Source organism: Nicotiana sylvestris, chromosome 9, assembly GCF_000393655.2.
Source record: "Nicotiana sylvestris chromosome 9, ASM39365v2, whole genome shotgun sequence".
NCBI lineage: Eukaryota > Viridiplantae > Streptophyta > Magnoliopsida > Solanales > Solanaceae > Nicotiana > Nicotiana sylvestris.
The window spans coordinates 161,978,269-161,996,238 of record NC_091065.1 but is presented as its reverse complement, the minus strand read 5'-3'; the positions used below and the strand labels follow the sequence as shown (position 1 = coordinate 161,996,238).

Genomic DNA, 17,970 nt, shown 5'->3' with positions numbered 1-17,970 from the left:
ACCATTCATTTTTGAGATGATTATATATTTTTTGTACAAGTATAAATTATAATAAAATTAACTTATAATTTTACATAAAAATAATAAATGCACGAAAATTAATTTATCAAAATTATACGCCAAAGTTAAGATGTAAAATTAATATCATAAAGATATTACATAAACATAATTAGGTATATATAAAGAGATAAATTAAAAGAGTTAAATAATAAAATATGCATGAATAGTAATGGAGGAGATGAATAGTATTCGAACACTATTCATCCTCGGGGCAACAATGAGAGAGGGTTGGAGCTCCATTATGGCAAAAGTTGGCCCCCGTTATGGAGAAATGGGGGAGGGACGGAGATGGCCTTAAACTTTCTTTCCTAGTGATGTGATGGTAAACAAAAGACACTACGATAGTTTATTATAAAATATTTTATTTTATTATTTTATAAATATTTAAATTCAAAAATAATAATCAACAACTAATTATTAACTAAATAACTAATTATTAACTACTTATATCATGTGGCTTTTTTCTAAGCTGCCAATTGGCTTAAGGAGAGGGTTTATTTCTCTCCTTTTAATAATATATATAGATAGCTAATAATATATATTTTTGGTATATTAATGTATAATATACATATACTAAATATTTTTTATATATTTGAATAACAAAGAGTATAATTATTTTTGGGCTGATCAATCATATATGTAACTTGCCCAAATTCTTGGCTTAATTTAACATTATATCATAATAAATTAATATGAATTGGGGTAAACACCCGTTGTATGTTTTTTGACTTTTTCCCACGCATCCCAATTACGGGAATGTAGTAATTTGGGAAACTTTTTCTTTTTTTAGTGTAAAAAGTTTAGAGAAAGTGCTGACGAGAGAGAGAGGAAAGTAGGGGGCCGACAGAGGAACTTTGGTCTGAAGTTTCCCTTATCGTCATCATTATTATCCTCAAAGATCCAACAAAAACACTTGTACTCAACCTCCCTTTCTTCTCTTTGTTTATTGGTACAAGAATTCACCGGAATAAGTAACCAAGATGGGTGCTTTTGGAATCTTGTAGCTTATTTTGTGAAAACTCTATACAGAAATGAAATACTCCAAAATGGGTTCTTAACAACTTATATCACTAGATGTTTTTGTGAAATTCATATACAGAAATAAAATACCCAAAAGGGATTCTTGAGGACTTGATGATTAGTTTAACTTTTGCTCAGCAGAGTAAAGATTGCTGTTTGAGCTGACACGAGCATTTACCAAAGAAACATATGTCGAGAGATTTTGTTCAATCCACGACTAGGCTGTTTTCTGGTAAGCTCCTTTTTTCAGTTGTATAAACAACTCTTAGCTATTATAATTTCCTGGCACTCCCTTTTTTCCCTTTCATTGTTTGTTTGTTTCATCCTTTTTTTTTCCGAGAACAAATAATTTGCTTTATCTGCCTTTATTATTTTCTCGGAGTTTGTTTGGCTCTTATTTTAAGTGGATTTATGTTATAATCATTTGGCCGGGTTAGTTTGTGTGCACCTCGAAAAATACCTGGTATCTTCAACCAGTGGACTTTGCATATAAGGGTTTAGGCAGATGAGAGGAAATCACCGAACCTTTTTTTTTTGTCCATTAGGATTTAAACCTGGTCTGCTGTGGTGTTTATTGTGGTTCTTCAGCTGAACAATGTTGCTTTTCTATGGTCTCTGCTGAAACTTTTGTTTTTAGATTAAAGATAGTTCTTATAGTTATTCCTATAGAGGTCTAAAAACTGCATAATTTAGATGATATTCTTGGTTAGTGTCATATTTATCTAAAAAAATTGGTTAGTGTAATGCTTGAGATGAATTTATTCCAATCCGTTAAGATAGGGTTGATTTTGGTAATTTTCTCATCTGGTTATCGTTTGCTCCAAAGATGCCGTTGGCTGTTGAGACAAAACTGGATCAAAAAATATAAACCTGGAGGCTGTTTATGTTCAGTGTCAGATAGAACAACTCTCGAACTTGAGGGACCATTTAGGTCAAGAACTCATTGATTACACTTGTATATAGTGTTTTAAATGTCTCATCAATTAACTTCTTATGGACTTCAGGACACTCGATTCACCTTCTCATTTTTCTAGCTGTTCTCTTTTCTGTTTATACAAGTTTTGCACTTTCATATATGATAAACTAGTAATGTTTACCGAGAGAGATATATTGTATAGAGATGTGTCCTTACATTCATGAGCATATGCCTGTTGTCTCAATTATGCGCCACATATATCTTTTGTGGTTGTGACTTTAGCTTGGATTTCCGTAGCTCTCATTTTCTTAACTGCAGAATTTTGTTGATAAAAAGGGTACATCGCGAGGGTCAAGACCAAATCCAGGAAATCAACCTTTTTACGTTGCAATGCAGGGGGCAGATTGTTTCCAATTGTCATATGGAGCCTAGTAGGGTGCCTTCTTTTACTTCAGCTGTGCTCCTTTACTTATCAAAGAAATGTGCAAAGCGGCGGGACTCACTTAAGTATAAGCCAGCAGACACAGTTTCGGGAGCTTGAAGAGGTCGAGAAGGAGAATATACAGCTTCCACCACCCAGGAAGAGATCCCCACGTGCTGCCAAACGGAAGCCTAAAAGGCCAACGACCTTGATTTATGAATTCCTAGACGAGTCTTCCCAGCTAAGGCATGTGTTTTTCCCTGGTCAAAGAACTGTTGTGGATCCTAGGAAGAATTATGGGAATGATACCTATTACTACCGGCCAGGAAGAATGTGGTTGGATACTGAGGGGAACCCTATACAAGCTCATGGGGGAGGCATTCTTTATGATTCAAGGACAAAAATGTATTATTGGTATGGAGAGTATAAAGACGGCCCCACTTACCATGCTCACAAAAAAGGAGCAGCAAGGGTAAGTTTCAGAATGGTGCATGGTTATAGGTTAATCAGTTTATATTAGTTAATGCCAATATACTCCGTGTTTTCCGTCAATTCTACATCTTGTTCCCTAGGCCCTTCTCCTCTCTCTTCTCTTATATTGTATGTGCTTGAATAAACGGTACTGAAAATGAGAACAAAAGAAAACCTTAAGCCATTCCAAGAGCACTCTTTAAACAGAAATCATCATGGCTTTGTCTTGCTCATGTTCTTCCTTAGACAGTAATGAAATATTCAGTTACGTTGCAGCATTCTGTCCTAGAGCTCATATGGTCCTTTCCTCCATTCTGTTGGTTAATGATTCATCGGCATATTTATGACTTCCTTTTCTCCATTTTCTATAAGTTTATGATCCATTAGTGTGCTTTATGAAATAATATGACAATTATGCAGTAAATAGTATTTTATGGGATAAGATTATCATCTATTGGTTCTCCCTATTCTATTATCAGTCTGAACGCTCTTTTAATTGATTCCTTCTGTTGATGAACTTACACTCATGAAAGCTGTGCAATTGATTCACCGAGCCACCTTTTAGGTTGTCAAGCATGTTTCTTATCTTTTAGATGTCAGCAGCTCAATGACAGTGCTCTGTGAAAAGAAAAACCTATTTGCTTCTCCAAAATTGACAGGGTAAACTGAATAGCAAAGAAGAAGATGATATAGACTGAATGAGAATGAAAAGACATGGGGGCAGTTTAATATCCCTGTTAAATAGGATGATAGATGGAATATGAAGAGATGAAAAGAAAAGGAGAAATGGCAGAACAAAGTGAATATGAGGAGAGATTTATGTGTTTAGGATCCCATGGTCTATGATATCGGTATCCTGATCAAATAAAATCATCGTAGAAGAAGAGATTATTTGCTGTTTGTCCCTGAAAACCTTAAATCGAACATTATTCCAGTCCTTTTTAACTGCTGAAACTTAAGAGATTTAACAATTGAATTTGGAAGATAAGTTCTATTGCCTCTTTGCCTCATCGATTTACCCTATGAATTTGTGAGTTGTAACTTGATTATGGTAGTAGATGGATTTTCTCTCAAAAATTCGCCCTTATTGCAGCTGTATCTGCAATTATAGTCTAGTAATACCGAGGAAAAGCATTACAGAAGTGCCTGCCTATGAAGATAAAAGGTACAGCACCTTATAGTCAGAAATAAAGGAATTTGTGCTTAGGTTGTAAAGTCTCTCATTTTTCATGCTAAAATGAGATAACTTGCTAATCCAAATGTATGCATTCTTGTTGTGCCAGTTAGGACTTTAGGAATCATTGGCAGGTAGGATATGAGCATTGGAAAATGTGTTCGGGAATCTCAGACATTCTAGAGATATAGTTCTCAGGCAACTGTGACATATATGAAATGTGACTTAGTTGTTGTTAATGTTGATCATGATTAGACTAGATTTTTCTGATGTCGACCAAAATTTTCCACAGCCCATGAAGTGCTTTAGTGAAACCATGACAATATAATCTTATGTGCATAGGCCATTATAAAAACTTTCTGATCTTCTTTTCCTCAAATACTGTTGAATCAGGTAGGTACTGGGAATTCATTAGTTCCTTAAAAATGATGTCTTATCCATTATCTGATATTGGTGGTCATATCAGTTTTTTTGACTAAGGCCAAATATCTTTTCTTTGTCGATAATCAGTCGTGCCTTATGGTTAGAAGATTTTCATCTCCGTAATTTTGTCTTGCAGGTTGATGTCATTGGTGTCGGTTGCTATTCGTCAAAAGATTTGTGGACATGGAAAAATGAAGGCATTGTTTTAGCAGCTGAAGAAAAAAACGAGACACATGATTTATACAAATCGAATGTGCTAGAGAGGCCAAAAGTAATATACAATGAGAAGACAGGTAAATACATAATGTGGATGCATATTGATGATGCAAACTACACTAAAGCTTCTGTAGGTGTTGCCATTAGTGACTCTCCTACTGGCCCCTTCAATTATTTGTATAGCAAACGACCTCATGGATATGATAGTAGGGACATGACACTCTTCAAAGATGATGATGGCGTTGCATATCTTGTCTACTCATCGGACAAAAACAGTGAGCTTCATATTGGTCCACTTAACAAAGATTATGTAGATGTAACTGAAACCGTGAGAAGGATTCTTGTCGGACAACACAGGGAAGCACCAGCTCTATTTAAGCACCAGGGAACATATTACATGATCACATCCGGCTGCACCAGTTGGTCTCCAAATGAGGCCCTAGCTCACGCATCCGAATCGATTATGGGGCCGTGGGAGACCATTGGAAACCCATGCATTGGCGGGAACAAAAATTTTCGGCTAACTACTTTCTTTGCTCAGAGTACATTTGTGCTTCCATTGCCCGGAATACCTGGTCTCTTTATTTTTATGGCTGATAGGTGGAATCCGGCTGACTTAAGGGATTCGAGGTATGTGTGGTTACCATTAACAGTGGGCAGACCGTTAGACCGTCCTATAGAGTACAACTTTGGGTTCCCTTTGTGGTCTAGAGTGTCAATATATTGGCATAAGAAATGGAGACTTCCTTATAGGAGGTGAAAAATGTAAATAGGGGTTTTACACTCTGATTTCTTTGTAAAATATGTTTTCTTTTCTTTTTGTGTTGTTTAGTATTCTTCCACATCATGTGTTATAGTTAATATTGTTGATTTTTGAAAAGATAATCATAGGTGTAAATATGCAGAGGCTGGACCCAACATTCATTATATGTAAATGTAATGTACAGTGTAATTTCTTCAGCTGTAATCATTTTTTTCTGTGAGTGAAACCAGGATCGGCATTTGTTCACATTGTAGTTTCTGTAAAATTGTCAATGTAGAGACTTATATGTAAATAGAAAATGTAGAGATCTTCTAATGTTAGAGAAACTAAAATTATATAGTATCAGACTGAGACAGGTCAATTGGTTTTTTGACTCTTTATAAACTTGTTTTTAGTTTTTTGAATCTATCTCTTTTTTTTTACACATGGGAGATTTATTTTTACACTTAAGAGATCTCTCTTTTATACATAAGAGATCTATAAAGGTCATTTTCTTAAATTCAAAATTGTAAAGAGGCATGACGCACAAATAGTACCTATTTATTAATTGGAGTGACCTGAATTGTAAAAATACGAATAGCCGACCTAAACTGATTAGATTGAAGCGTAATTGGTTTTGGTTTTGTGCATCGTTAATACAGCTTCAATTGACTATATAATAGAAATAGAATGTGATGTTCAGAAATCTATCCAACACTACCTTTGGTTGCACCATGCATGAGAGTGAAGTTAAGGCTAAATGAGTAAGAGCATAGGGAAAACAATGTCAACTCAACCAATCAAATCATTTCTAATACATAATTTCAACAATCTCACTTCTCCGTTATTTCACATCATTAATCATAACTTCAAATCCTTTAACATTCATGGCACCTTGTGCCCACATTTTCCATCTCACTTCGCAGCAAAATTCATGTGCTAACCGGTACATAATATCCCTGACCAATGCTATTTAGGGTGTTCATGGATTTTATTTATATATCATAAAGTAAAATTACAGTTTCCGAACCAAGTAGGAAATCAATGAGAAAAATGAGTTTATTCTAGAAATCATTTGGGTGAAGAAAATACAATTTTCAAATAAAATACAACATCAGATAAGCTACTGAATTTAATATAGAATTTATTATATTAAAACATAATAGCAATTCCTTTTTAAGTGAAGTAAAAACATCAAACACGGTAAGGAGATTGAGCTGAGAAATCAATTAAAGTAATATGACAACGATTATAAATGGTAAGGTACCGAATAAAACAATGAGTTTTAAATTAAAAATCACATAAGGTAAGCATATTATTAATTTCTTTATTTAAAATCGTTATATTACCAACAACTCAGCGCATTAAATTCATCTTGAAAATCAATTCACCAAAATAATAGTATTAGGAAAAGAATGCAGGAAATGACGACAAGGCAATTAATCAATGACAACAACTCAATCCTCGAAAACCGGTGAAAAATCGAAAATAAAAATTCTCAGAGTCTCATACGAAAGAACCGAAACCAATACAATACAACAGGGAATACAAGCACATAAGCTTGTTGCGGCGCACAACCCGATTCTACCGTACAACACTATCCACCCATATTTCACCATATAAATATCAATTTTAATAAATAAATATATGTTGCGGCGCACAACCCAATCCCACCATATAAGCAGAGTCAACATCATAATTCACTTTTATTTCACCATATCAATTCACCCTTATTTCACCTGTTGCGGCGAGCAACCTGATCCCAACATATCAATATCATAATAATAAATAAAATGTGTGTGGCGCACTACCCGATCCTACCGCACAACACTATCCACCCTTATTCCACCATGTAAATATCAATTTTAATAAATAAATATATGTTGCGTCGTGCAACCCGATCCCACCATGTAATCAGAGTCAATGCCATAATTCACCCTTATTTCACCATAACAATTCACCCTTATTTCACTTGTTGAGGCATGCAACCCGATCCCACCGTACAATACTTTAAGTCAACATCAATAATTCAATAACTCAATTTACAAGAATTTCTACAATCAAGGATATGAGTACACAACAACAAAGGAGCCACGTAAGAATCAGAGGAATACAACAAACTTTATAAAATGACAGGACAAGTAAGGCACACGATAACTAAGAATGCAATCACAACAATTAGGACATATAGCAAATAAGCAATAGTCATAGAAGAAATCCAACAATTTAGAGGTAACAAGACAACAAGGAAGGCAATAATTTCAACTAAGGTATATAAGGGTGACGAGCGCAAAACCGGTGTATAAAATGTAGGCTCGCTAGTCAAAGATAGTATAGTGTTTAATCGTCTCCACTTGGATTGGTTTCAATAATGTCCTATTAAATTTTCAGCTCAACACTATCCACGATAATAAATCTTTTGATTGATGTTATTGTCTACTGCAAATAAAACTAATATTATCGACTGTAGAAAACTAATGATACCCTAATGATTAGTAACAACGATTGATTATCAGTGCTAGAAATAAGGGTGATGACAAAATGTGTGATCAACTAGTGTTTCGGGCAACTCTGTGTTAAATTCACTCTTAACTTTTGTTAACTCTTTCGATTTCATCAGATGATTAGGCCACTTCAGGGGTTCAAATTCTTCTTCCGAATAAATTTGATTCCTTTAATTAGCCTAACAATAGGTCTTATGAACATATGCACTAAAATATTGAATGAACGATCTTTCAAAGAATACCTCTCGGTTATTCTTTTGAACTGGGTTAATCGATAACTCTTAAAGCTCTTTCGATTACTTATAAGAGATGTGAAAGCAACCCAAATAAGATGGTACAATGCAAATAGCAGCAAAACTTCTCTTTCGATTGAAGTAAAACTACAATACGCCTTGAATTCAATTAGTAACTCATTCAATAAATTCGAGCAATTAACAAAAAGTAACACCCATAACAATAGTCCATTCACAACTTCCGTCAATAACCCTACAGAGAATTACTCCATAACGGAGAAAATATTCATAACAAGAGTATTAGAAGAACAAGAAGACATTATAATTCCCAAATTCAAACAAACTTTCTTATTGAGTGAATTGGATCAAATCTTGCTTTCATGTTGCTTCCATCCTTCTTCTCCTCCAAAGTTGCTCTCAAAATCTCGAATACCCTCTTTTTAGACGAGTTGGGCTCAATATAGGTCAAAGGAAGTTGCCTTCAAAATTACAAAATTAGCCTTGGAAAAATTTTCCTGACAAAAGTGCGCAGCCGCGCACTTGGGCAGGTGACCACGCATGTGGCCGCGCACTTTGGCCAGTTTCTGCTGGTCGTGCGCGACCAGTGTGCGGCCGCGCACCTGGGAAACTTTCTGCTCTCTTCTTCGTTCTTCTTTTTTAGTGAGCTTACGTCCTTTGATCCTCGAACATAATCCCAAATTACTCCATAAGCTTTTACTTAGCCTTCAAAGCTCCATACTAGCTCAAAAGTGCTCCCTAACCTCATCGTAGCCTGGGATCGTTCCTGCGAAGCATAAAATACACAGTTAGTGCAAATTAATACTATTTAAAGCTCAAACATTAGTAAAGTACAGTGAATTAGAGTGCAATTAGTGACCAAAATACACTATTATAGCCTCACATCACCACCCCACACTTAAACCATTGCTCATCCTCGAGCAATCCAACTATACTTCACCTAAATACACCCCTTCTCAACAACACTCAAGACTCTTTAAAACAGATTAAGTACAATATTGTGACATCTTAACCTCAAAATTTGACTCCACAACACCACGCATTATCTATAACCAACTTACTTTCTCTAACATAGAGGTCAATAACATTGCATTTCCTTCATGAATCAAGTACCCTCACACAACAAAAGAGAGTAGTTCCACATACAATAAAAGTTAAGAACAAGTAGGAACTCATGAATGAAAGAATTCGCTCACTCTCAGAACCAACATTCATATGCCACAAAAGATGAACCATAGGCTTGCCCGTAGTGTACTACTCTACTAATTGAACTCATTCAGTCAAGGATCAAGCAGGACTTTAACTAGTTGTAATGTAGGCTGCCGGACGGGTATGATATATTTAGATATAAGAGTGACTACACCTCCCTAAGCACTTTAATATATACATTTTAAAATTTAAAACCCCACACTTATGTCAAACAAAAACTCTACCTTCACACCAATATACATCAACTCCCAAATTATTTAAGCACAATTGCATCAAGAGTCACTACTATCAAGGAATATTCTTCACACACATAGAATTATTATTATTTTTCCTTTTCTTATTCAATTCAAGTGGCTCACACTTTTTCAAAACCTTGCACTTTTCTCATTATTTCATTAGTTCCACTCAAAAGCCAAACCAACCACCCCACACTTCAACTTTTACACAGTTTATAATAAATTCAAGTGCTCACGAGAGGTACAAGGTTCAAATAGATTGTCAATTTAAATAATTGGGTAAGGTTTGTAATGTTGTTGTCAAAGAAATAGGATTATAGGCTCAAAGGGGTTAACTTAGATACATAACAATTAGGTGGGCAAAGGCTTATAACTGACTCAACAAAGAAATGCCTATATCACTTCCAAGACTGAATAAAACTACTATTTTGCTTTGCAAATACACAGGGCAAGTTCTAGAAATCAAATGCATTGCACAAAATAACACAAACCTCGCACCCATATGGCACATAATTCACTCAAGATTGGACTCATCAAGACACCCTAGTCAAAGTAGTTAAGCAAAGTTAAGATCATACAAGTTAAGGTACTTGTACAAGAGTCAAAACTTGAGCCTAAGCGTCACAACCAAAGCACTCACTATTCTCAAGGCATGATCAAGTCAAGATATATTTCCTTTTATTCAATTCATAGCGCAAGGTTTCCTTACTCCTAAAGAAAACAAAAACTAACTACACCCGATTCAAATAAAACTCTTGGAAAAGAATCGCGGCACAAAGAAAAATCAAGGGCGAATTAATACACTACCTAACAAAAGAATATCTTTTTGTCTTTTTTCTTTCGACTTTAATCCCTCAAGAAACCCGTCGAATTGATATCCATCGTCAGGAAAAGACAAAAATTTTAATTTTTTTTTTCTTTCAATTAATTGCTACCTAATGCACTAGCAAAGATAAGGCAAACTACAACTTACCAAGAGGAAACTACAACTACATGTACATACAACACACATAGCCCCCACCCCACACTTTAAATGGTGACATGTTCCCATATCACACAAAAAAATGCAAGGTAAAGAAGACTTCCCTAATAGAGTCAGTCGGTGTCGGAGACAATTCCGGGGTCTAAATGGAAAGCCCGACCAAGTTAACGCAACCGTGCCATGATCTTCCTCTCAGATTTGGCATTTTGTGTAGCAAGGGCATCCAATCGAGCTCCCAAGTCTGTGATAGAGGTACGCATTCCCGCCATCTCCTGATCTAAGGCGCTCATTCTTGTCTCCCATCTGCCCCTGAGGTTCCCCCAATATCCTGCTCGTGCGGCGGGAAGGCAGCAACATCTTCAGCTTGCACCTCATTGCCATCGTCAGGCGCATCAGACTCATCGCTAGCTGCCTCGACAGGCCTAGCAGGGTCCTTATTACCATTTTATCAGCCCAGAATTTTTGTTCCTTTTTGACTTTCCCATCCATGTCCCTATTTTTTGGTACATGTGCCTCACGGCATAACCGAGTGATTAAGGATGGAAAAAAGAAACCATACCTCTGCAAAGGATAGCGAATGAACATCTCGCCATGAATAACCTTAGCCACATCAAAATCATGGCCATTGATAAAGCACCAAATCAGTGCAGTCAAGGGACCATTCACCTCAATGGTGTTTGAGGAAGGCATCAAGCGGTTATTTATGATGTGGAGCCAGCACTTCCCTTCAAAGGTAAGCGATGATGAATGAAACTTTTGCCCCAGTGTAAGTCACACTACCTCCTTATTGGGCACATAAATAGTTCTAAAGAACAATTTCCACATGAGTGGTTCTCTGCTATACGTGTCATAGTAGTCTTATGTTTCAGGATTTCCCCCAAACACTAGCAAACGGTAGGCCCTTCGAATGGCCTCTGTGGATACGTCCACACTCTTCTTTCAAACTGTGTAGACATGGTTGACATGTTCCGAGAAGTTCGCATAAAACTCCCAAACAACCATTAAGTTGGCCTCGTCAGGTTCTTCAAAAAATATCCCCAAACCTCGCCTGACCAATTCATGATACATAGTGGGACAATCATTTTGGTGGGATCCTATATCAATCCCCCTCTACGGTATGGGCTTTATTCTTGCCTTATTACAGAATCGTTCCTGGGCAGCACTGAAGATGAACTTGGTAGTATCATACAAGCGAGCAATAGCAGAAGCTCGCGACCGGGACGAGCCAGCGTGACCACTTGAGGAAGCACTTGCGATTTTTTGTTTCTTAGACGGCGTCATAATACATGTAACAAATACCCAATATTAGTGAAAAGAACAAGTGGTGAACCAAGAGAGGTTATTTAGACTTAACCATCACACTTGGTCACAAAATTACAGTCCCAAACTCTTTGTGGCATTTATACGAACACCTGATATGCACAGTTCTGCCAAACCCCCATACAAAACTATTTTAATCCCCAATTAGACGAATGATACACCAATGTCACACCTACCCATCCATGGTGAAATTCAACTCCCACCCTATAAGAAAGCGAGTATAACTAGAAAGAAAGTACTAACAAAAATCTATTACAACACAAGAAAAAAAAAGAGAATAAACTAAACTAAGAGGGAGAAAATATCTCACTTACCTGAGGGGAAACATGTGAGGATGTGGGGAGAGGAAGGAGGGCATTGTCTAATGATGGTAGGATTGGAGGCTTAAGAGAAGAGATGAGAGAAAGGGGCAAGGTTAGGGTTGTTTAGAAGAAGGGGGGGGGATTTTGAAATTGGGTGTGTTTAGAAAGGGGGGTACGAAATTGGGGTAGTTTAGAACAAGGGTGGGGTTTGAAATTAAAAACAAAAAACAAAAAATAGCTCACTTGTGCATGGTCAGTGAGCAGTGAGTGCGCGGCCGCGCACGTGAGGTAGTGGGGGTCTGAAAATGCACGGCCATATGCGCAGTCAGTGTGCGGCCGCGCATGTGAGGCAGTGAGGGTCTGAAAATGCGTGGTCATATGCACGGTCAGTGTGTGGTTGTGCACGTTTTTTTGTAATTTTAGCGTTATGTGCCTTCTTGTACCTACTACACCGTAGTATACACTAATTTCTATCTATTCTATGTTGTAAACAAAAGTGAATTGGAAAAAAGAAAATCTAATTAGAGGAAGGGTTAGAGGTAGTTCTAAGTTATAGTCGTGAGCTTGACTCAACCGGGCATCCTCAATTGATTTTGATGCTCGAGGATTGTTGTGCAAATCCCCCAACGAGATACAATTTTAATCTGTGCCCATTTACTTTGAAACTTTCTATTTCGTCTTGGTTCTGGATCTCAATTGCCCCATATGGTGATATATGTTTCACCACATATGGTCTCTCCCATCTAGACTTGAATTTTCCGGGAAGTAATTGGAGTCTACTATTGTACATTACGACTCTATCCACTTTATGAAACTCCTTTAGCTTAATCAGACGATCATGCCACCTTTTAGTCTTTTCCTTGAAGATCTGCACTTTCATACGTATCCAGCCTGATCTTCCAATTCATTTATTTGCGCCAACCTGTGATAACCTACAAGACTAAGATCAAGATTAAGCATCTTAATTGCCCAATAAGCCTTATGTTCTATCTCAACAGGTAGGTGACATGACTTTCCATACACTAGTTTGAATGGCAAAGTCCCTATGATTGTTTTGAAAGCAGTTCTATACACCCATAGAGCTTCATCCACCTTGACAGACCAATTTTTACGAGAAACACTAACCGTCTTTTCAAGAATTCATTTAAGTTCCCGGTTGGCTACTTTGACTTGCCCACTAGTTTGGGCATGGTACGAGGTTCCTATTTTGTATGTGACACCATACTTGGACAGTAGTGCGGCAAACTATTTATTCACAAAGTGTGATCCATTGTCATTGATAATCACTCGAGGTGTCCCAAAACAGGTAAAGATATTTTTCCGCAAAAACTCACATACCACCTGAGCATCATTGGTCCTAGTAGGAATTGACTCGACCCATTTAGAGACATAATCAATGGCTACTAGGATATATTCATGAGAATGAGACATTAGGAACAGACCCATGAATTCAATGCCCCAAACATAAAAAATTGCACATACCATAATGGAGTTGAGAGGTATTTCGTCCCTCTTGCTAATATTACATGCTCTATGACACTTGTCACATACAGCTATATACGCCCTTGCATCTTTGTACAGAGTAGGCCAAAAGAAACCAGCTTTCATGACCTTTGCTGCATTGTGATTTCCACCATAGTGTCCTCCAGCTGCTCCATCATGGAAATGAGATAGAATGCTTGTCATTTCTCCTTCAGGCACACATCTTCGAATCACACTATCTGCACACAGTTTAAAAAAGAAAGGGTCATCCCAAAAATAACTTTTTACCTCACCTTGAAGCTTCCGTATTTGATCATGAGTGAGGTCATGGGGCAAAATAGTTGGATATATCCACATACCAAGGCTGTCGTTCGGAGATCGCAGCTATGGAGAAAATCTACTCATTAGGGAACTCTTCCCTTATTTTGACTATTTCAACTGGAGGTTTCTCAAGTCGAGATAGATGATTTGCGACTTGATTTTCCGTGCCCTTCCTGTCTTTATCTCCAAGTCAAACTCTTGGAGCAATAACACCCACCGCATCGGACGTGGCTTGGATATCTTCTTACTTAATAGGTATTTCAATGCTGAATGATCAGTGTGTACAGTCACCTTACTTCCCGCAAGGTATGATCTAAACTTGTCAAAAGCAAAGACCACAACAAAAAACTCCTTCTCAGTAGTGGCATAATTTACTTGGGCATCATTTAATGTCCTTCTTGCATATTAGATGGGCCTAAACATTTTATCTCTTCGTTGCCCCAAAATTGCTCCTACAACTACATCACTAGCATCACACATTATCTCAAATGGATGGCTCCAATCAGGTGTCACCATAATAGAAGCACCAACAAGCTTTTCCTTTATCAATTCGAATGCTCTTAAGCACTCCACATTGAAAATAAACTTGGCATCTTTTGCTAGCAATGCTGTTAATGGCTTGGTAATGCTGGAAAAGTTTTTGATGAACCTCCTATAGAACCCAACATATCCCAAGAAGCTTCTTATGCTCTTCACCGAAGCCGGGGTAGGGAGCCTAGCGATAATATCAACCTTAGCTTTGTCGACTTCAATTCCATGAGCAGTTACTTTGTGGCCCAGGATAATTCCCTCCTTCACCATGAAGTGACACTTCTCCCAATTAAGAACCAAGTGAGTGGCTTCACAACGTTCAAGCACGAGCTTCAAATTCATCAAGCAATCCTCAAAGTCATTATCAAAAAGGGTGAAATCATCCATGAACACCTCAAGACACTTCCCGTTTAAATCGGAGAATATAGACATCATGCACCTTTGAAAAGTGGCAGGTGCATTATATAGCCCAAACGACAGCCTCCTGTAAGCAAAAGTACCTGATGGGCAAGTGAATGTGGTCTTATCAACATCTTCTATGGTAATGAATATCTGATTGCAGCCTGAATACCTATCCAAGAAGCAGTAGCATCCATGTCCAGCCACTTTCTCGAGCATTTGATCAATAAAGGAAAGTGGGAAATTATCTTTCCTTGTTGCATTATTCAGCTTCTATAACCAATACACATTCTCCACCCAATGACTATTCTTGTGGGGATCAATTCATTATCTTCTTTTTCACCACGGTCATGTCCCCCTTTTTAGGTACAACTTGCACTGGACTCGTCCACTGGCAATCAGAGATGGGAAAAATCACTCTCGCATCTAGAAATTTGATGATCTCCTAATGCACTACCTTCTCCAAATTTTTGTTCAACTTGCATTGAGGCTGCACCACTAGCTTGCTATTTTCTTCCAATAGAATTTAATGCATGCAAATGGCTGGACCGATTCCCCGAATATCAGTTATGCTCCAACCAATGGCCTTCTTGTGCTTTGTCATCAACTCCACCAGCTTTTGCTCCTGTGTACCTGTCAAGTCAGCAGAAATAATCACAAGAAAATTATTAGTTTCGAGAAAAACATATTTCAAGTGAGTGGGGAGGACTTTCAATTTCACATTGGGCTTTGAAGCCTCCTCTTTTAGTTCCTCCTCATCAACCACTTGATCCTCAGTTTCAAGAGCTTCAACCTCTTTCTTTATTCCAGGATCTTCATCCTCCACTGTGATAGACTGAGTAATACACCTCTCTAAAGTATCCCCCACAAGCTTGTCAAACTTTTACTTTTCGGCCAACTCCCCAATGACATCTAGCTTGAAACACGAGTAGTCAAATGCCTCATCATTGGGATATTTCATCATTCTCTTCATCTGGAACACCACTTTCTCATTGCCCACTCTGAGCATAAGTTGTCCCTCATAGATATAAAGGATGGCTCTACCTGTACATAAAAATGGCCTCCCTAGAATTAAAGGCAACTCCTTATTCACCTCCATATCCGCCATAATAAAGTCTATGGGGAACACAAACTTGTCCACCCGTACTAGAATATCTTCAATGATTCCCTCAGGTAGAATGGTGGTCTGGTTGGCCAATTGTAGGGACACTAGTATTGAATTGATCACTCCAAGTTCACCTTCCAATTTCCTGAATACAGACAGAGGCATTAGATTTATAGAGGCACCAGAATCACAAAGGACCTTGTCAAATTTTTCACTCTCCAACGAGCATGGTATGGTGAAGCTTCCTGGGTCCCCACACTTTTGGGGAATTTTGTTTTGCAATATGGCACTACAGTGGGCATTCAACTTGACCACTATTGTCTACTCTAATTTTCTCTTGCTGGATAGGATTTCCTTCAAGAACTTTGCATAAGTAGGCATCTGAGTGCGTACCTCTGTGAAGGGAATGTTCACATAAAGTTATTTGAGCATCTCCAAGAATCGCCCAAAACATTTTTCAAGTTTCTCCCGCTTCATCTTTTGAGGGAACAGTAGAGCTGGCATATGTCTACTTTCTTTAATCTCCTTTTGTACCCCGCTATCCTGACTCTTTTGCTCTTCACTCTTTTTCTCCGCTGGTGTCTCAATATGCTTGTTAACTACCTCAGGTTTAGCCTTCACTATTGGGTCAGTCAATGTTTTTCCATTTCTCAGAGACACAACTTTGATTGTTTCCTTTGGGTTCTTTTCTGTGTCAAGGGAGAGTCCTAGGAGCCCTCTCAGACAGAAAATTTGCAATCTATCCCATTTGTCTTTCTAAATTCTGGATAGTCGTGCCCTGAGTCTTGAATTTTTCATCTGTTTTATAAATGAATGCCTTCATGAGATCTTCCATATTTGACTGATTTGGCTATGGTGGCTGGTATTGTTGCCTTTGCTAGTTCTGAAAACCTGGTGGTCCTTGACCCTGGGGTCTAAGATTGTTTTGCTGCCATGAGTTCAAGCTCCCATTAGGTGAACTCCACAAAAAACCTGGATGTCTTTGACCCATAACATTAAAGTTGTTCCCACCTTGGTAGTTTCTTCTATTAAAGTTTCCCACAGCGTTGACCTCCTCAGTTGTAGCTTGACACTCATGTGTAGGGTGTCCCAGCCCACAGATGTCACAACCCACCTGTAGTTGATTTTGCACCTGAGCCATAGTCAATTGCTTGATGTCCTTAGCTATAGATACAATTTGGGCTTGCATAGCTATAGACGATTCTACTTGGTGCACCCCTGTTGATTTTCTCTGATCCTCTTGGTCTGTGGACCATTGATCTGCATCTTCAGATAGTTCATTCAAAAGAGTGACAATCTCTTCCAGAGTTTTCTTCATCAGAGGACCTGCAACTGCACTATTAAGCAATCTCCTTGATGACAGATTTAGCTCGCCCCAAAAGTTCGGAAGTTGTATCCATTGCTCCATTCCGTTGTGAGGTCACCTCCGTAATAGCTCCTTAAATCTTTCCCATACCTCAAACACTGTCTCTCTTTCACCTTGGCTGAAATTGTGAATCTCCTTCCTCATCTTTCCAGTTTTAGTAGCCGAGAAGTATTTTTAAAATTTGGTAGTCATCTCCTCCCAAGTATGAATTCACCTTGTGGGTAGACTTCTCAACCACTGCTTTGCATCATCCTTCAGTGAGAACGGGAATGCTTATATAGCATTATGTGATGCTCCATTGTAGCGTAATATGTTCATAATTTCATCAAATTCCATCAAATGTTTGTTGGGATCTTCATTGGGTTTGCCCCTGAAAATGCAATTGTTCTAAATGGTCTAGATGACTCCCTGTTTGAGTTCAAAATTGTTGGCATCGATGGGTGGGGGCCTCGCACTAGACTGTTGTTGGTTGTACACCGATCTAGCATAATCTCCCAGTGATCTTCCAGGCCTAGGAAC

The 17,970-nt window shown here is 37.9% G+C and overlaps 1 protein-coding gene across 2 annotated transcripts; it reads left to right on the top strand.

Moving 5' to 3' along the window:
- The first annotated feature begins 875 nt into the window (after positions 1 to 875).
- Positions 876 to 5,710, top strand: LOC104247610 (uncharacterized). Of its 2 annotated transcripts, none has more exons than XM_009803666.2 (3): positions 876 to 1,312; positions 2,333 to 2,889; positions 4,622 to 5,710. In XM_009803666.2, exons 1-3 carry the CDS (start codon positions 1,270 to 1,272, stop codon positions 5,459 to 5,461), a joined length of 1,440 nt encoding a protein of 479 aa, XP_009801968.1. In that variant the 5' UTR covers positions 876 to 1,269; the 3' UTR covers positions 5,462 to 5,710. The 2 variants fall into 2 exon arrangements, with proteins under 2 accessions (XP_009801968.1, XP_009801978.1); XM_009803676.2 differs by having other exon boundaries at positions 877 to 1,312; positions 2,393 to 2,889.
- Positions 5,711 to 17,970: the final 12,260 nt, after the last annotated feature.

What these genes read in the sequence shown, in the direction of transcription:
- LOC104247610 (XM_009803666.2), top strand. Translation starts at nt 1,270, where the DNA reads ATGTCGAGAGATTTTGTTCAATCCACGACTAGGCTGTTTTCTG. An exon ending in CACGACTAGGCTGTTTTCTG is followed by an intron (nt 1,313 to 2,332) that starts GTAAGCTCCTTT and finishes GTTGATAAAAAG; the next exon opens with GGTACATCGCGAGGGTCAAG. An exon ending in ACAAAAAAGGAGCAGCAAGG is followed by an intron (nt 2,890 to 4,621) that starts GTAAGTTTCAGA and finishes TTTGTCTTGCAG; the next exon opens with GTTGATGTCATTGGTGTCGG.